We start from the raw sequence: 19,038 nt of genomic DNA on the forward strand, positions 1-19,038 counted from the left end.
GATCTTAATGAAATGAAATGAAATGAAATGAAATATTTATTTTTTCAAGTAGGCATATTACAATGCGCATATGAACGTCAAATAAAGCTACGCCGGCTCTAACCCTACGCCTCAGCCTCGAGAAGATTTCAGTCCCCTCTCAGTTGGGAGGGGGGTATCCACTATGGGACCGGCAAGAAACTCGGCGGGCAACTTCTTTTCAAAACATTACATCTTATAACTAACATGCATTAAATAACAAGATACAATTTAACATGCAAAAGTATTCATCAAAGAATATGAACAGACTACTCTATGGAAATTAATTTCAATAAATTATATTATTGCTTAATAATACGTCGTTCTTCTTCAGAGAAAACATATCAAATTGTCACAGAAGAAAAAGATAATATGAATCTCAATTGCAATTATCAATTAAACATTGTACAAACAGCCAAAGCTACTTATTATACCGTGTGTTCATAAAACCAACGCTAAAACGAAAAGAACGCCAGAATAATTGTAAATTCTTCGTATTCCTTAGTGTGTTTACACACTATCCGATCCTATATCGGACCGATATTCCATAGGCACCATCTTTCATTTTTTCTATTGAAATCCTTCCGACATCCGATATCGGATCGGGTAATGTGAAAACAGACTTAGAAGGCGTATTTTAGAATTAAGTCTTGTCTGGCGGGCGGTCAGTGCAAGGAGTCTAGCCGCCGCGTTCATTCCTATAGGCCTGAAGAGGGGCCTTCAAAATTGGCCCGAAACATTTCGCAGCAGTAGCGATAATAATAACGTGAGTACAGTCACCAGCATAAATAAGTGATGATTTCAGGCCCCGTAGCCGAATGGCATTTCTCCGACGCCAAACGAAAGCGATACGCCGCTGGCTCTGTCGCGCCAATACGCAAGCGCGATAGAGATAGATATCTACTAGCGCTTCGTTTCGTGAGCGTTTCGTGAGCGATTGTGTCATTCGGCTAGCCACCCTGTACTTTGTCGCTTTTAATCGTTTGACAACTTCTTATGACATTTCAAACAAGATGTGAATGTGACAAGGTATAGAAGAGCATTTCTTTTTTTTTTGCCAATATTTTTTTTATCGTTTTAGGGAATCTTAGGTCGATTGTACTCAGAATCACGAGTACTTTCAATCTCACTGGGAGACAAAAAGTGTCCTAGAATTTCCATACATTTTTTTTACTTTCCTCTTTTGTTACCCTATACAACATGTACGGAAAATGGTAACAAAATAAGAAAAATCGTATGGGACAATTTTTTTAACTACTAGGATTGAAAAGGCTAGTAATTCTGAGTAGAAATAGCATGTTTTTTTTTTTTTTCAAAAATATCACTCTTCACAAAAGTGGCAAAAAAAAAATGCTCAGAAATCATCACTTATTTATGCCGATGACTATACAACCGTTGATTCAATAAACAACTGAATTAAGTATAGTGTAAAACCAACATTACGTCCATATCTTTGGCCGGTAAGGCATTTCTTTTGTTTTTAATTTATTAGCTTTATGGTCTGTCTTAAAATTAATCTAAGTTCTCGAGTTCTGAAACGAATCGTAAGAAAGGGATGGGAATATAAACCTTGGATTTGCTGAGCCATTTATCATTGGAGACGCCTCAAGCCAGCGTGTTTTGTATATTAAGAATATCCACCCTATCTTCAACTGAAATTGTATGCAAAATAGTCTTTATTTCTTAACAGTACGTTACAGTTCTGAATGATATTTAGATTGTAGTTATGGAGGGTAGGGTAGGGGATGGAGTCACATGTCTACATGGATTTATTTCAGCTTAAAAGATACTAGGTCCCTAAAGACCTCGCGTCTTACTCAATAGTGTGCTTTTGTAATTTTGTTCTGCAATTGGGACATTAGTTAGCAAAATACAATTGTAAAGAAGTAAAATCTTTGTATTTTATCATGCAGAAACGTTTCATGCATAATTATGTTAGCACATTGTTTTATTTTTTTATTTTTTATTTTATTGATTAGGGAAACAACCCACTGAGCATGAAACTTACAATAACTTGCAGTAAGTTTACATACCTCACATTTGTAAGTTTAGAACGTAAAGTCGAAAAAATATGACAACAACATTCAACTTATTGGTAATTTGAACCTTTCAGAAAATTACTAATACTATATTACTATAACATGACAAATGAAAACTGATATTATAATATTGCGAGGATGTTTTGATCACAAGTTATTTAAATGTTCATTTATTACATTGCTGCAACAAGGTATTAGTTATGTTATATACGCAACGTTACGGCAACATTAACTTTGAAACATCAAGTTTTCGATATTACCTCAATGTCTAAACTTAAAGTTTCCCAAATGTTCAAAATCAATATTACTGCAATTGACCACTTGAAATATTGGTTTTATGCAGTTGCTGTAATATCACAAATTAACATTTCCGCCAATAAAACCTTTTGATAGAACTGGTATTTTTTTTTGTAACATTACACATTACTTATAAATACAATGTCACAGCAATTGTTTTTTTTAAGAATTAATTTCTCAATGTTGCACCAATTTGTAATAATTACGTTTATAAAAAATTTAACATCAACATTACAGTCATTGACCGTTTTAAATATATTTTTTATAATTTAGCTGCGTTATCACAAAATGATCTCTCCTTCAACGATATAGGTAACCCGTATCAACTTTGGTGCCATGGAAACTAGGCAGAACCCTAGTACCTATGGGACGCGACATGCGTAGATACGTTCGCGCAGTCCCATATCCAGGCGACCCGCACTCAGGCTGGTGGTGCAGCTGACCAGGCCCAGATTCTCAAGCGCCGTAAATACTTACTCGTTCTTGACGAAGGACTACGAGTTTGCGGCACTTGATGCTATGGAGACACTGGGTCCTTGGTCGGCAGACATGAAAGCCTTTTTGGGACCTCTGTCGGCACGGCTCATTGACTCCACAGGAGACCCCAGAGCTGGAGCATATTTCTCTCAACGTATCGCTCTGGCAATACAGAGAGGAATTGCCGCCAGCATACTTATAATGGGCACCATGCCGCAGGCGGAACTTTTAGATGGAATTTTCTTTTTATAATTGGTTTTAAATTTAACCCTTAAATGCATGAATTTTTCTTTTAACGAGATATGAATATATGTGAATGGTTTTCTGACTGTAGGAAAAATAATAATAAAATATTTAATACCTACTGATTTTAATACCAAATCAGTGTTAGAAGTTAAATAGGCCAAAACTTATTTATATAAATATATAATTATTGGCAAGTTTTATTTGTAAAGTTTTACTACTATTAGAAAGGTATACTATTTCTGAAACCCATGTGATATAATGTTTAAACATAAACTAATTACTAACTCCGAAAAAATCTGCCTAAATCACATACTAAAAATCGCCACCATCCTGTTTTCTCACACTTTTCCGCTATTTCATCTTTATCCTTAAATAATAAATAGTAAATCATAATATTATTGAATTTATTTAATAACAATAAATACTGAATAATAATTAAGCTGTACATAGTAGTTCAATGGCTATAAATGTGATTTTGGATATCTACATATTGAACCACAGGCCATCAAATGTGTGATACATCACCATACATTTAAGGGTTAAGTAGTTATTTCTAGGTATTTTTTTTAGGTTTCATATTGTTATTCTTTCAAATCGTTCACCATTAAATAAAGTTTTTATTTAAAAGAAAAACGTCCAACAAAAAGAAATCTGTGAAGAACGTCCTATAATATTTAACTCTGGCTGTCCCCAACTGTACTTGCATGCATAATGTTTTTGCTACCAATTTGTAAATTTGAATAACTATAAGGTAGGGTTGATTTTAATGATATTGAAAGCCATCTAGTCAGTATATTTAGAAGAGATGCAATCATTTATACAAATAAAACAAAAATATAGGTATTTCATAAAATATTCAGAATACACTCAACATTAATCACATAGGCATTTTTTTTATACAAAATCTGTGGTTGATCAATTGCAGTGAATTTTAACTCTTCTATTTGTGACAGTTCTATCTGATTATTATAAAAAAATAACTCTTGTCGGGGTGGCTCACTCCACATTTCTTTCATACATTCCGGCGGCTAAGAGTTCCCGGCCCATAGTTTGATGACCTTCTCGCTTCGCAATAGAACTCAATGTCACATGCAGTCCGTTGACAGGTTGTTGACTGTGAGCCTTCTGTACTTGTTCTTTTATATATTATGTGCTCTGGTTTTTGGTGGACATACAGGTGCTTCTTCGGCTACACAGGATGGTGAAGTTACCAATACTGAAACAGGTATAAAATTCAATGTAGAATAATATTGTTAACTTCCTTGATATGTTACACACATTATTAAGTACATACCACTTAGATTCATCTGCATTATTGCAATCATGTGAAGGGTATTTGTGCAAACTGCAAGTAACTGAAACAGAAGAATATGAATACATTAGTAAATAAAAAATATATAAAACGTTATTCACAGTTAACATAGAGGTAGAAAAAAACTGTTACATAGAAAGTCTGAATTTAATGTTGTATTGTATGTTATTAATTAATCCATACTAATATTATTGTTTGAGCCTGAACTCAATTGTTTAAATAAAACAGTATAAAATATTACCATTTCTTTTAATGGATTCTAAATTACAGGTTTTGTCTAGGACACGCGACAGAGAGAGTTTTCGATTAGTAAAAAAGGGGACGCTGGTGACGCGCACCGTGCTTTTATAGTGTCGCGACGGGGGAAAACCGCGGCGCTTCAGTCTTCATTCCTATTGGTCCGGCAGGTCGAGGCTCTGGCCGCTGCTCATTGGATCAGCGGGGTGACCGGAGGTTGGCTATCCTGTCTGTGTTGCCAGTCAGGGCGTTAACATACTCCGGGGCGCTGAAAGACTCTCTTTCAGGATTCTTGTTGTGACGAGAGCGGGCATATTCTGTTCAGCGCACGCTTGATCACCCCTCTAGCGGTATTGATGTCTGCCACGCGAGGTACGCCATCCTTCCCGTGGTATAGTTTGACGACTCTGCCCATGCGCCAGAGCAACGGCGGTAAGCCCTCCTCCTTGATGAGTACTACTTCTCCCAGTTGTAGGTCACGTTGCCTCTCGCGCCATTTGTAGCGTTGCTGTTGTAGAGACACGTACTCGGCCGACCAGCGCTTCCAGAAGTGTTGCCGTAGCTGCTCCAGCCTCAGGTAGCGGTCCAGGCGGTGCGGGTTGCGGTCGTCGAGCGGCGGGCCCGGCAGCGACGTGAGCGGCCTAAAAATGAGAAAGTGCCCGGGAGTAAGGGGTGTAAAGTCTAAGGGGGAGGGAGAGAGTGGACAGAGAGGCCTACTGTTTAATATTGCCTCCACTTGGCTAAAAAGGGATGCAATTTCTTCAAAGGTGAGATGGGTGTTACCCAAAACTCTTTTAAGATGAAATTTGGCGCTCCTTATACCGGCCTCGACGTATCCGTTGAAATTTGGCGCGTAAGCTGGTGCGAATTTAAATTTAATTCCTTGACCAGCTGCAAATTCAGACAAGTCACTTTTATATAACTTAAAAAAATCATTAATTTCTTTAGCTGCAGCTACAAAGTTTCTGCCATTATCGCAAAACAATTCCGCAGGTCTGCCGCGCCTAGCGATAAACCTGCGTAGAGCTAGCACAAATGCATCTTTAGATAAGTCGCTCACAGCTTCTATATGAACACATTTATATCTTAAGCATATAAACAGACACAAGTAACATTTGGTGATTTTGCATCCACGCCCCCGGCGATCTGTTATTAAATAGGGCCCTGCCATGTCTACAGCTGTTGACGTGAATGGAAAATCAGCCTTAATTCGTTGCGCTGGTAAATTTCCCATTATATTTTTTAAAGTTTGGCCAGCGATACGTTTACAGGTGACACAATTGTGGGCCGTGCTTCGTGCCAAATTCCTGCCGCCGATCGGCCATATCTCGTCTCGTACTGAGGCTAGCAATGACTGTGGCCCGGCATGTAAGAGACGTACATGTTCATGTGTAAAGATGAGTTTAGTTAGTGTGTGTTTAGCACGTAACAACATTGGATGCTTCTGATCGTAAGTACAATCTGAAGCATCCAGCCTCCCGCCTACTCTCAAGAGGCCTTGAGAGTCGATGAACGGGGCCAGGGTTAGTATGTGTGACTTGGGACTCAACCTGTGACCTTTGCGAAGCGTTTCAAGCTCTGCAGAGAATGACTCCTGCTGTGCAAGTTTGATTAAAGTGTGAAATGCGTCTGTAAGCTCCTGTGCTGAAAGTGCACCAGTTAATTTAGGCCCACGGGGCTTACAGTTATTTATGAAACGACGCACATAGGCCATAGTACGTTGTAGTTCTGTGTATTTTGAAAATCTGTCAAAATCTATAATAGATGAGGTTTCTGTGTTAGTAGTGAGCATTGATGTTACTTTAGTTTCAGGTAAGACCTCCGGCTCTACAGCGTTTAATTCTGGCCATTCATTCTCAGGCTTTAATAGAAACTCGGGGCCTTCCCACCACAGAGCTGTCCCTGCGACATGTTGTGGATCCACACCACGAGTTGCAAGATCACTTGGATTTTGTTTTGTAGGTACATGTCTCCAGGTGGCTCCGGGAGCAAGGCTGTCTATAGCTGCTACCCTGTTGGCCACAAAAGTTTTAAGCTTTGATCTGTCTGTTTTTAGCCAAGCCAAGCAGCAGCTAGAGTCAGTCCAGAATATTGTGCGAGAGACAGGACGTCTCCAGGCTCGTACTACAGCTGCATATGTTTGGGCTGCTAACAAGCATCCGGCCAATTCAAGTCTAGGAATAGATGTGCGACGGATTGGAGCAATTCTGTCCCTCGCACACAGCAAATGTACTTTCTGTTCACCGGATTCAGAAATAGATTTAACATAAATGCAGGCTGCATATGCAGTCGCCGCAGCGTCAGAAAAACAGTGTAACTCTATTGTGCAGGTTGCCTCACATAATACATATCTAGGTATGCTAAGTGATTTAATGTGATGTAAGTTTTTAATGAATTTTGACCAGATATGCTGTATTTCAGGAGACACTGGCTCGTCCCAAGCTTTGCCTTCTTTCCATAAGGTTTGAATTAATATTTTAGCTTTAACTGTGCATAGACTTAAGAGTCCTAATGGATCAAAGACTTGGAACGTTTCAGATAAGATTTTTCTTTTTGTAACTATTTTATCAGAATGATCATTTTTAATGGAAAAGTTTAGTACATCTTGGCTAGGTTGCCACCCTAGTCCAAGTGTTTGGCAAGCTTGACTCAATGCTAAGTGATCATCTTTATTAATATAATCTGACTTTAATAGCGCGTTAGAATTCGAGCGGTATTTACGTAAATTGAAACAACCAGCGGCTAAGGCCTGTGAGACACCTGCTTGTATACGAAGCAGCTCTATTTCAGAGTCTGCGCCTGTTAATAAGTCATCACAGTAAAAGTCATTTTGTATAATAGTCCTAACTAAAGGATCCTTGCTCTCAGCTCCTAACTGCCACAAACAGCGTGCTGCTAGCCAGCTCGATGAAGCAAAGCCGTAAGTAACGGTATTTAAAGTTAGTGAGCGTATGGGTAAGTGCTCATCTTCGCGCCATAGAATAACTTGTAGGTTTCTATCTATTTCATTCATCATTATTTGCCTGTACTGTTTTTCTATGTCACCAGATAGCACATACTTGTACTGTCGGAATCTAAGCAATATGTCAAACAGTGGGCTTTGTATGTTAGGACCTACAAGCTGAATATCATTTATTGAATACCCAGAAGAGGTGGGACAGCTAGCGTGAAAGACTGTGCGCATGCGTGTAGATTCACTCTCCTTCATCACGGGGTGATGCGGGAGGTGATTAGCTTTGTAACATCGCTCAGACTCCGACAGATGCCCTAAGTCTCTATATTCATTTATGAAATCAACATACATTGATTTTAGTTCAGGTTGGTTACTAAAACGTTTCTCTAAACTGAATAAACGCTTTTTAGCTATGTTAAATGAGTTGCCTAAGCAGTCCGGCGAGTCCTTTAAAGGCAAGCGCACAACGAATCTGCCGTCAGATTGGCGGTAAGTGTTTTCAACAAAGTGTTGGTTTATAGGGTGAGACTCGAACTCACTCCCATTTTTGATGGAGTCCGTTTCAGACGGTAGCTCCTCTGTTTCCCAAAATTTGGTCATTTGGGCCGACAGATCAGAGAGACAGAGGTGGCTGCGCGTGTTCCCTGTATGTAAATGAGCCGAGGCTCCCTCTACCGGTCCCGCTATTAACCACCCTAGTTTAGATGGGATTAGGAATGTGCGCTTGCTCGTTGGCAATCTTTTTGCAGCACCTGTCACAATAGTCCAAAACATTTCCACTCCCAACAGCATATCTATTTGGGATGGAACGTTAAATGTTGGGTCAGCAAGCTGCACAGAGGCAGGTAAGTTAAGGTGACTAATGTCTACATAGTTTTGTGGAAAGCGACTAGTTACTTGATCTAAAACTAGAAAGTCAATTTTGGCATTAAAATCACTGAGTTTAGATTGAATATGAGCTGCACAAAGCACAGGTTGATAGGTCAGAGGCGTATTTCCTATTCCTGTCACATTTGAGGCAGTTAGAGGCTGACAATCAAGATTTAGTTTTTGTCTCAAATTATGAGATAGATAATTAGACTGTGAACAACTGTCTACAAGACATTTAACTGTCTCCTTTTTGTTGTTAATAGGGTTGATCACTTCAATTAGAGCTGTTGAGAGCAATGACTCGCTAGTGCTAATTAAAGTGCTAGCAGTGAGGGTGTTTTGCACCGCTGCACTGTCAGAGGTTAGCATAGTCGAGGAGCAAGCCACATCCGACCTAGCACTATTTGCAGGTTCGGCTGTTTGTTCCGTGCTGGCTCCAGGTGGAGAAGTGTTGAGTGTTTGTGTGGTGTGTAAGTATGTATTGTGACGTCTCTTACATACCCGGCAACCGTTCAGCTTGCACTGACGGGTCTCATGGTCCGGTCGGAGGCAGACATGGCACAGCTTTAGACGTGACGCCTGCGACCAGCGCTCGTCGACTGTCATCTTTTTAAAGGCTGGGCAGTCGTACACTCTGTGATCACCATGGCACACGATGCACGGCCGACCCTTGTGGTCATCTTGTTTCTCTGAAATCACGAATGTTTTTATGTTTTTATCATGTTTAAATGAAGTTTTATTGGCCACAGGCTCTGGCTTGTGGTTAGATTGTTTTTCTCTCCTAGAGCGATACAGATTTTCTAAGATGTCTGCACGATTACTAAGAAATCCCCTAAAGTCATCGAGTGATGGCCACTCTTTGAGAGTGTTCCTATGTTCTTCCCATTTTGCATTAGTATTGACGTCTAACTTAGCCGTCAATAGGTGAACTAAAATTGTATCCCAATGCTCTGTCGGTTGACCTAATGTCTTTAGGGCCCGGAGATTTTTAACTACATGATCATTAAGGAACCTTAAGGCCTTATCCGATTCTCGCTGTATAGGTTCTAAATTAAATAGAGAATTTAAATGGTTAGTAATCAGCTGTCTTTTATTACTGAATCTGTCACACAAAATTTTCCAAGCTTCAGTATAATTGTTAGCGGAGACTTCTAAGTTTGCTATCACTCTGGCCGCATCCCCTTCAAGATAAGAGCTCAGATAATGGAATTTATGAATAGGTTTAATGTGATCATTATTGTGAATTAAAGATTCATAAAGGTCCTTAAATTCCATCCACTTATAATATGAGCCATCAAATTTAGAGATTTTAATTTGAGGAAGCTTGAAGCCGAGATGCTCAGAATGACAGCCGTTCGATGAACATGTTCTGACAGAAGTCTCTGGAGAGGGTTTTTGAGCTTGAGAGCGTTCAAGAATACACTGAGCTGCAGCTATAGCATTATTGATATGGGTTTCATTGTTGTCCCGTTCTGCAAGTTCAGTGTCTAAATTTTCAAAATTAGCAACTTCGATTGAAGTTTGCAGCTCGTCAAGTCGCGTGGATAACTCTATAACTTTGTTTAATCTTAAGGTCAGCTCATTGAATTTAACACCTGATAACACTTCATCATCTGAAATTTTGTCTAAGTAAATGCGGAATTTGGAAACTTGACCTTTAATCGATCCGCGTTTAGTACGCAATTCTGCTAGAAGAGCCTCCCTTTTAGCTGCCTCAGCCATGTTGAATTATGTTTTTAACTGGGCTAGCAAACAAGTCAAATACAATTTTAAAAATAAAATGTCAAGTTTAAAGTTATCCACGTTAGAAATAAAAATGTGAAAACAGCTTACGCGCCTTTTAAACTTCAACAGCTAGGCCGAGGTGTGTTGCGGCAGCAGTCCCTTGGACAACTTGCCACGTGGTGGCAGGTATGGGCGTGGCACTACAGATGTGGCACGCGACACGCACTGCGACGGTTGTCCACGGAATCCACTGAAATTGTGCAAACGAAACTGTGCATAAGCGAACACAAACCAAGATGCAAGCAGGCGCGATGTTAGAATAGAACCACTTTGCGTCAGCGTAATTAGAAAGAAATAGATACAGTTGAGTTTAAATTCACCTTTTTAAAGAAGAAAGCAGTGACTTTGATTGCAAATGAATTTATCACCTTACGTTTTTATCACAAAATAAGGATGGCATATGCAATTTCTATTAAACTTTAAACGAAACTCAATTTTTAAATTAAAAGTATGGAAAGAACAATGCACTTTACTGTTTTAAGCAGAAAAAACTCGAAATGCAGTATGCGTTAAGCTATGCTATAGCAACGTTTATGTGCCAGCGTGGCTTTTGAGGTTAACGTCACACTGACAATTTGCAGATGCGTTCTGAAACTAAAACACAAATGAAGGCAATAATACGCAGCGAGCTCTCTCCTAATTTTAGATTGATGGGGAACTAGTGAAATTTGAATTTAAAGTAAGGTTGTCAAGTCAGTACGGGTAAAGGTCAAATAGAGGTTAAGTTGTTTACGAGTTCAAAGTTGAGTAAGTAGGTAGATATATAAATTGATGTTAGCTAAGTTGGGTTGGAATGAATTTAAATTTAAGGTTTGTAAATTGGAAAATGAATTTAAATTGGAAAAAAGACTAGGGCTAATTAAGAAATTGGGGAAACAGAATTAGGTGGGTATGGGCACTTCTCACGGCACTTTCCTTAAAAACTCGCCAGCCGCCACACGCTGCCGCCGGGTGCCGCGCCTTCGACGCTCGTCAGGTTTTTTCTTTGTTCGCCGCAGCTGTCCCCCAGGAGACTTCGGGAACTTGATATTCGGCTGGCGGCGATGTCCCTTTTCTGGCTTGCGACGTCTTCTTCTGCTCCAGGCCCAACCCGTTCCGCCAAGATGGCCGTTGTCTTGAGGTGGCTATAAAAATTTAGAGTTCCTCTCTCCGCACGTGTCCTGTCTACGGTCGCCAAAATGTTTGAGCCTGAACTCAATTGTTTAAATAAAACAGTATAAAATATTACCATTTCTTTTAATGGATTCTAAATTACAGGTTTTGTCTAGGACACGCGACAGAGAGAGTTTTCGATTAGTAAAAAAGGGGACGCTGGTGACGCGCACCGTGCTTTTATAGTGTCGCGACGGGGGAAAACCGCGGCGCTTCAGTCTTCATTCCTATTGGTCCGGCAGGTCGAGGCTCTGGCCGCTGCTCATTGGATCAGCGGGGTGACCGGAGGTTGGCTATCCTGTCTGTGTTGCCAGTCAGGGCGTTAACAATTATAAATGGGAAAGTGTGTGTCTGTTTGTTTGTCCGTCCTTCACTGCAAAACGGAGCGACGAATTGTCGTAATTTTTTAAGTGGAGATAGTTGAAAGGATGGAGACTGTCATAGGCTACTTTTGTCTATTTCTAAAAGCTAGTTTGTAAATAAATCTAAGCAATAATTTATAAACATACCTACTGTCTTTGGCAGACTGTCACTCATTCTCACTGGGAGTCAAAACAGGTGCTGCACTGAGGCTTCAGCCCTCCTGTGCTGTTGTGGTTGTTTACGTAAGTATATGAAAACATGTGTTAAATTTGTCAACTAATATGTTAAGTAGTGATTGCGCGAGCCTGTGACAATCGTGCCTCGAGCGTTCTACCACCGCAGCCCAGTCCACTGATATATACTAATAATACTCTTTGCCACTGATTCAAGCGCATTGGCAAACTGAAGTTCAAAAGAAACACGCACACGCTAAAAATGCCCAAAACGTCAACCGAACGGTTGCTAAAACTTTCTAAGTTTCTAGTTTCTTTGACATTTGCATTAAGCTAGAAACAAATTATGGGACGCGTCATACGGACGTGGCTGACGACCGCGACTTGCAGTCTTAAAACATCTGGCGGCCAGGTTTTATGTCTGAAACCAAACGCTCAAGGCCATGTCCATGGCTTACGTTACGTCCGATAGTTTGCACAATTCCGAGTATATTCATTATCTTATCTACAATGTAGACGCCACTGTAGATTCTACATCGCAGCAGTGGCCATGCGTCCGCGGACGCGTCGCGTCTCATAATTTGTTTCCAGCTACAATGCAATGCAACGCATTTTGACAGTTGTTTCGATCCACATCAAAGAATATGATTGTATCCACATAAAAGTTCTCGATAAAAAAAAATGTATCATTAATAATTGTTATATAATAGAATATACATTTAAAGTTTATTTTGTAAAGTGAAAAAATTCACATATTCCGTAAACCGAAACATTTTTACGATGTTGCCAGCTCTAACTTACAATAAGCAAGCAAACTGGTACATAAATTTACTGGGGTAAATTTATAATTTATTCCCATTAAAAACAGTTCACGTTTGTGAAACGCGAACTGTTTTTAACGGGAAGTTTTATATAGCAGTTAAATTATTTATTTGTTGAATATTTATTTGGAAATTGTGAAACAGACCCTAAATATTTTGTAACATTCAAATTCAAAACTTGATATCCATAATAAACTTAAAATCCACATTTTACGAGTTTTAAGAATATATAAATAAAACTTACTATACAGAGCAGTGGTGCAGAACCTTTTTTCTTTGGGGGCCAAAATATATTATGAAGGAATTTTAGAGGCGGACCAGATTTACACCAAAATAGGACATACGATACAAGTGCATAAAAAAGGAAGTTCGAAACGAGTGGCGATAAATTAAACATGACCGAAGGGCACTAAATCAACACGAGTTACGAATTTCCTTTTCGTACGTGTGTCGTACGATGTTTTTCAGTACAATACGACCTGGAATATAATGGAACCACTTCTCACACTAGTGCGTAAAAACACCATCTGTACTAAAATAGTACATTACGATACAAGTGCGTAAAAAGGAAGTTCGAAACGAGTGGCGATAAATTAAAACACGACCGAAGGGAGTGTTTTAAATCGACACGTGTTATATTAATTTATGATATCACATTCACAAACACGACATCCACACTTAGCATGCCAACTCAAAATATTCATGCTGCGTCCTTTGAAAAGTAAAAACTGACAAGCGGTCGAATAAGCGTATTTCAGCAAATATAGACAAGTTAATCCTCCACACATAGTCGTTTTTAGCCAAATATAGCAAAATAAACGAATTCGCAACGACTTGGAATGGAAGTGCTACTATTATAATCATTGTAGCGAAAAAGTTGACTACGGACACAGAGTACATATTATAACTACGGATAAAGGTGTAAATGTAAAATAAATTATTAGAGTTGGTTGGCAACCCCGGATCGCCGTCCGTGATGTCCTGCCGTCAGTGTTGCCAGATCTCCTGATTTATCAGGAGATCTCCTGATTTCGAGGCGCATCTCCTGAATTCCTGATCTCCTGATTTTTACCAAAAATTTCCTGATTTTCCCAAATATCTCCTAATTTTTCCCGAAAATCTCCTGACTTTGTGAGAAATTTCTTAGTGTTCACGATTATGGTGTTAAAATTCTATTCTATTCAAATTTCTCGAAGTGAGTGTATGGCGGCAATCGGCAAATTGCAGTAATAATACAGATGTAGTGCAAAAATACTTTCCTTCTTATTTTTACGTACAAAACGTACTGAAACTGTCTGAACTAGCATGACAATGACGAATTTTTCCGTAAAAACACGAAGGAAAACCTTTTCGCACTACATCTGTACTGTACATAACACTGCCTTAAATACGTCATAGTAATAGTATTATGAATCAAGTTTTAAATGACAAGATTTGACTGACCATATTTTTTTTAAATATTTAATTAACGTAGATGTTACAAAAAATGAAAATAAACTAAAAGAAGAATAATATCATCAATTTATGACTTTGGAGAAATTATGTCTCCTGATTTCTCCTGATTTTTAGGACATGTGTCTCCTGTTTTTTCAAATTGGACCTGGCAACACTGCCTGCCGTCGCCATCTTTCATTTCCTCTCGTCTCGAGCGTTGCGTGTCTGTTCTTGCTGTAATAAAGTGCTGTATCAAAAAATGGATCACATTGAAGACCATGATCATGCAGTAAGTATTTTGTTTCTTTAATTATGCATGAATTATTAACACAGTGATATTTATAGTGAACAAATGAGCCTGGCAGCCAGCGGCAGCGGGACTAGGTTGATTTGTGTAAAATTGGTTTATTACAGAAAGAAGCCTACAACACAAGTACCCCGCTAAGTACAATACAAGTATATCGTGAAGGATGAATTAGTATTTATATAATAAACAATATGAATTCAATTCACTTAGTTTAGTCTGAATACGTTTGGAGGACAATTCCGGGTCGCGTCGCGGGAGCGGCGAGCATCGGCGCAGAGCGTCGCGGCCGCGCCCGCGCATCACGCATCACATCTCCAACGTCTGCGCATTACGCACTTTATTTTAAATATTCAATTTAATATAACTTTTTACTGTGTTCAGGGTTGTTTTTGTTGCTGCTTCATCTTGGACAAGTTGGCAACCAGCAACAAGACCCGGCCTGCGAGCAATGACCAGTGAAATCCGCAACGGACCTATAAGAAGCTATCCCTGTTCCTGCACTATCATCGGGCGAGGTGAACATCGCTGGTCCATGTGATGCGGCGGATCTATCTCGAAGTTAACAAAGTAAGTTGCCCATTCTATTTATACCTACTTTGATTTCCTTGCACCCCTTTTCGATTTGTTGTGAATAGTGTCGTGAGTTCGTGGATTAGGCATTATAAAGCCTCCGCCACAAGCCACACATAAACGGTACGTATAGAGAAGTCTGCCTAACTATTATAGCAAACGTAAAGATTTAAAAATAATAAGTATAATTTTATTTGCTTCTAATTTACCAATACTTACAGGTACACAATTAGTTAGATTTATTGAATATTTTTGTGCCTCTGTCAGACATTTAAGGCGCAGTTAAGCATAGATTAATTTAGGTATTTAGTCAGTTGTGGTTGTCTATTATTTCAACTTGACAATTAAAAGCCGTCGAGGGTGCAATATTTGTATCTTGTCTACAATGTTTATTTTGTGTTTCATTGTGTGACAAGTATAAAAACGTCACCTAAATAGTCCCACTTAACCCTTTGGTAGTCCTAGCTCAGATTAATTAACCCAAGAGATTTGTTTAAATTTCATTAGCATTTAATTGCTAATTATGTATGTGTTCATAAATTTTCCTGGGTTTTCTAATTCACTGTTTCTGCACCTCATTAACCAACATTTTGCGCATTTGCTGTTATTGCATTCGCACTTGCTTTATCCCACGCACCGAATATTTCAGATGGTTGTATTTGTGGCGCAGCGCTCTGCTACTGCCACGGGCTGTTCTCCGACTGGAGACCCACGTGTCAGCTCGACAGTGTCGCCTCCTTGCTTCGCCCCGGTGGAATTTGGTTAGCTTGCACATTGTTACCCTTCTCTTCATTTATTTATTTATGTATTTTTATTCAGTAAATACAAAATGTCGGACAATGACAGTACCAGTAGTGATAACGAGAGCCAGGAGATTGACGAAGCAAAACTAAAACTGTTAGTTCGCAAACATTTTGCGCGGAAATCACGGGTTACTAAATTTAAAGAATTATTGGCCCCATAAGGAAAAGAGTTAATTTCAGAAAATAAAAGTGATATACATAAAGCGTCTAGCAGGCTCTAAGAAGATTGGCCCCTGCAAGGGATTTGGTTGTAATTTGAGGTGCATTAGTGACAGGCCCTAAGTACACTTTATGCGTAATATCAGCCTTCGATCTTCTTTTGTTTCCAAATAAAGTCAGAATGAGAAAGCATGAAATGGAAACCCCATTCCATTCCCCAATAATGCATATTTTTACAGTCATTCATATCCTTGAACTTGGATGAGAAAAATAATAGTTATTGTTATTTGTTATACAAGGGGGCAAAGTTGTATTTTAACGCCGAGTGTGGAATTGAAAAACGAGCAAGTGAAAGGATCCTATAGTTGAACCACGAGCGAAGCGAGTGGTTCGAGAATAGAAATAGAAGAATATGAATGTCTAAAAATATGCATTATGTATCAGTGGGGCTGGTGAAAATTTCTGCTAGGCAACACTGAGCAAAAAGGAACCTGACCTTAACATTAGGTATGTACTTTCCTAGTAATCAATTTTAGGCAAGCCGGTGGGAATCGGCTTGTATGGACCAGCCTCTGCTGTTATGTACTCCATTTCATGTTCTTTCATTTTGACTAGAGATGGGCCGAATATGGACTTTGCCGAATACGAATATTCGGCCGAACATTCGGTTCAGCTCTTACCGAACCGAACATTCGGCCGAATATTCGGTTACGCCATATTTAGAAAGCGGATGTTAAGATTAAAACTATTAAATGATGGATAATGGTTGTGGAGGATGGAGGATAACGGAAGTTAAGATTAAAACTATTAAATGATGGATAATGTCACTAGAACTACATATGTTCTTACGATTTAGTGGATTTAACTAAAACTTAGTTAAAACAACTCTGAACTCTACTCAAGTCTTAAACTACGGTTTTTTCAACTTTGTATTTATATTTTGACGCATAGTGAATTATCTCTTTTTAGTAGTTCCTTAGAAAGCTACTAAAATAGGAGCTTATTATCGAATGGAATACGTAAGATCTTCATTAGTTATGTACTTTGTTTATTCGGTAAATATTCGGCAATGCAACCGAATTATTCGGCCGAAAACGAACATTGAAAAACTTGCCGAATATGCCGAATACCGAATATTTACCGAATATTCGGCCCATCTCTAATTCTGACTTTATTTGGTTACTCTCGCTTACTTGGTTTGGTTTATGTAATATCACAGTTTAAAAATTACCTTGATTATTTTTTACATTTTCGTGAACAAGTCTGAAATAAAAGAAGATCGAAGGGTGATATTACGCATACATAAAAACGTGTCGACTGACGTCACGGTCAACTCATTCATTATAAATTTCAATGCGACTTCTTAAATAGAAATTGGGTTTAAAAATAATCTGCCATATTTTTAAACCCAATTTCGCCGATTCGAATTCGTGTTTAGTGACGTCACGGTCAACTCATTTGGTGTGCATTGGGGTAATTTCGAAGCACAGAAATGCTCAGGTAATTTAAAAAGGGGAATCTTGATATGATGGAAATAATGGTGATTTTTCTGTGACTTTAGAAATTAGACGACTTTCGGAATTACCACAATGCACCCTACTTAATATATTTCTATCAGACATATTCAATAGCAATTTGATTAAAAAATAACTTCTGCCAATGTGTTTCTTATAATTATCTGATGCTTCATTTGTAATTTTGTATGGTAGTATAAAATATTTCTAGTACTGAAACTTGCCTGTACAAAACCACACTTGCAAAGTCTCCACGTCTTGAAGACTTTTATCAGTTTCAGTTTCTAAGAAATCGTGCAGACATATTGAAGACTGTGCAGGTTGCGAGCTCAAAGAGCGCTCAGGCAAATCATAATAATAATCAATACGTTTAATCATACAAAATATCATAAGTCCTTCATCTCATCAGCTGCAAACTCATGTTTCACGTGTGCAATCAAAATTACAGATTGAATGAATTTAAATTTTTGCAGGTATGTCACCTGAGGCGAGGAGGATTTGAGTAGGTGCATATGCGAACGGCCTAAGTGACGCCTCTTCAGCGCGACGGGTGTATTCTCCTCAAATATGAGAAGGAGCTCGGGTCCTGTGGGCTCTTAACCGTCGTAGTTTTCACGCAGTGTTTTAAAATAGTGTTTGTGTGTATTATGGTAACATACGTTCAATTCAAATGTGTAACACTACATAACTATACATAGGTATCACTTTTCATTAGTATGGTGATGTTTTTCCGGCCTGAAGAAAAAATTCAAATAAAATAATTATGTTGTCTGTATATCCATGTTTTTGTTTTACACATCAATGATTTTTGTGTGTGGTATTTTTTAAGTTTGACTTTTTCGTTTCTAGTTATTTTGATCATACATAATCATTAAAATTATGTTTGGAAGTATTAAGCTGCACACGGACCGTCGCAAACCTGTCGAGCAGACTTTCGGTTTTTGGAGAGAATCTAGCTTGTTCCAATTCACTCGCGATCGAAACTAGCGAGTTCTCGACAGCCGCGGCGGTCCGCGCGCAGCTTGCAGAGCACCTTGCGTGCAGTTAATTTGTGACATCCTATCAACCACAAAAATCAACTTCCTGAAACATCCCTATGAAATATTGAGTGAACGGTTCACGAGTGGCTTGCACAAAACATGCATCTAGGAAATGCTAGCAATATTATTATTTCACTAAACGAACAAGTTGCCAGTGATTCGTTGACACAACATACCAAATGCAACTTTTAGGTACATTACAAGAGTAACTTACAAGGAACTTCACTAGAGTTATTAAAGCAATGTTACATTTGTAACTTATTAAAAGGTACCGGTGAAAAGTTGATACAATTTACAACTTTAAACTTTTTGGTGTATTGTAAATGCAACATTGCCGTAATGAATAGCGTGTAAGTTACGTACAAGTTGCATAATGTGCTATTGTTGCAATGTACAAAAATGAACTTCTTAAAAGTTTTCGTCGTAACTTTCTAGTAAGTTGATATTTCAATGTATCAGCAACATTGC

The 19,038-nt window shown here is 38.7% G+C and overlaps 1 protein-coding gene and 2 long non-coding RNA genes across 8 annotated transcripts; 1 reads left to right on the forward strand and 2 right to left on the reverse strand.

The window, feature by feature from the left end:
* Positions 1–3,864: 3,864 nt before the first annotated feature.
* On the reverse strand, positions 3,865–12,201 carry LOC125232501. Its single transcript, XR_007177753.1, has 3 exons — positions 11,896–12,201; positions 4,372–4,432; positions 3,865–4,293 (listed from the first exon to the last, which is right to left on the reverse strand). It is a non-coding gene; the product is annotated as an uncharacterized LOC125232501 (long non-coding RNA).
* LOC125232500 lies at positions 4,622–11,101 on the reverse strand. Of its 6 annotated transcripts, none has more exons than XR_007177752.1 (2): positions 10,608–11,101; positions 4,622–5,267 (listed from the first exon to the last, which is right to left on the reverse strand). XR_007177752.1 is itself a non-coding variant. In XM_048138195.1 (2 exons), the coding sequence occupies exons 1-2, from the start codon at positions 10,632–10,634 to the stop codon at positions 4,910–4,912; spliced, it is 390 nt and encodes a 129-aa protein (XP_047994152.1). In that variant the 5' UTR covers positions 10,635–11,101; the 3' UTR covers positions 4,622–4,909. The 6 variants fall into 6 exon arrangements, 4 of the variants coding, with proteins under 4 accessions (XP_047994152.1, XP_047994148.1, XP_047994151.1 ...); XR_007177751.1 differs by lacking the exon at positions 10,608–11,101 and adding an exon at positions 10,283–10,548; XM_048138195.1 differs by having other exon boundaries at positions 10,603–11,101.
* Positions 12,202–14,263: 2,062 nt separating the features above from the next.
* On the forward strand, positions 14,264–18,271 carry LOC125232602. Its single transcript, XR_007177767.1, has 4 exons — positions 14,264–14,466; positions 14,866–15,051; positions 15,704–15,815; positions 18,004–18,271. It is a non-coding gene; the product is annotated as an uncharacterized LOC125232602 (long non-coding RNA).
* Positions 18,272–19,038: the final 767 nt, after the last annotated feature.

The sequence above is a fragment of the Leguminivora glycinivorella genome, chromosome 13 (genome assembly GCF_023078275.1).
Source record: "Leguminivora glycinivorella isolate SPB_JAAS2020 chromosome 13, LegGlyc_1.1, whole genome shotgun sequence".
In the NCBI taxonomy this organism is placed as follows: Eukaryota; Metazoa; Arthropoda; class Insecta; order Lepidoptera; family Tortricidae; genus Leguminivora; species Leguminivora glycinivorella.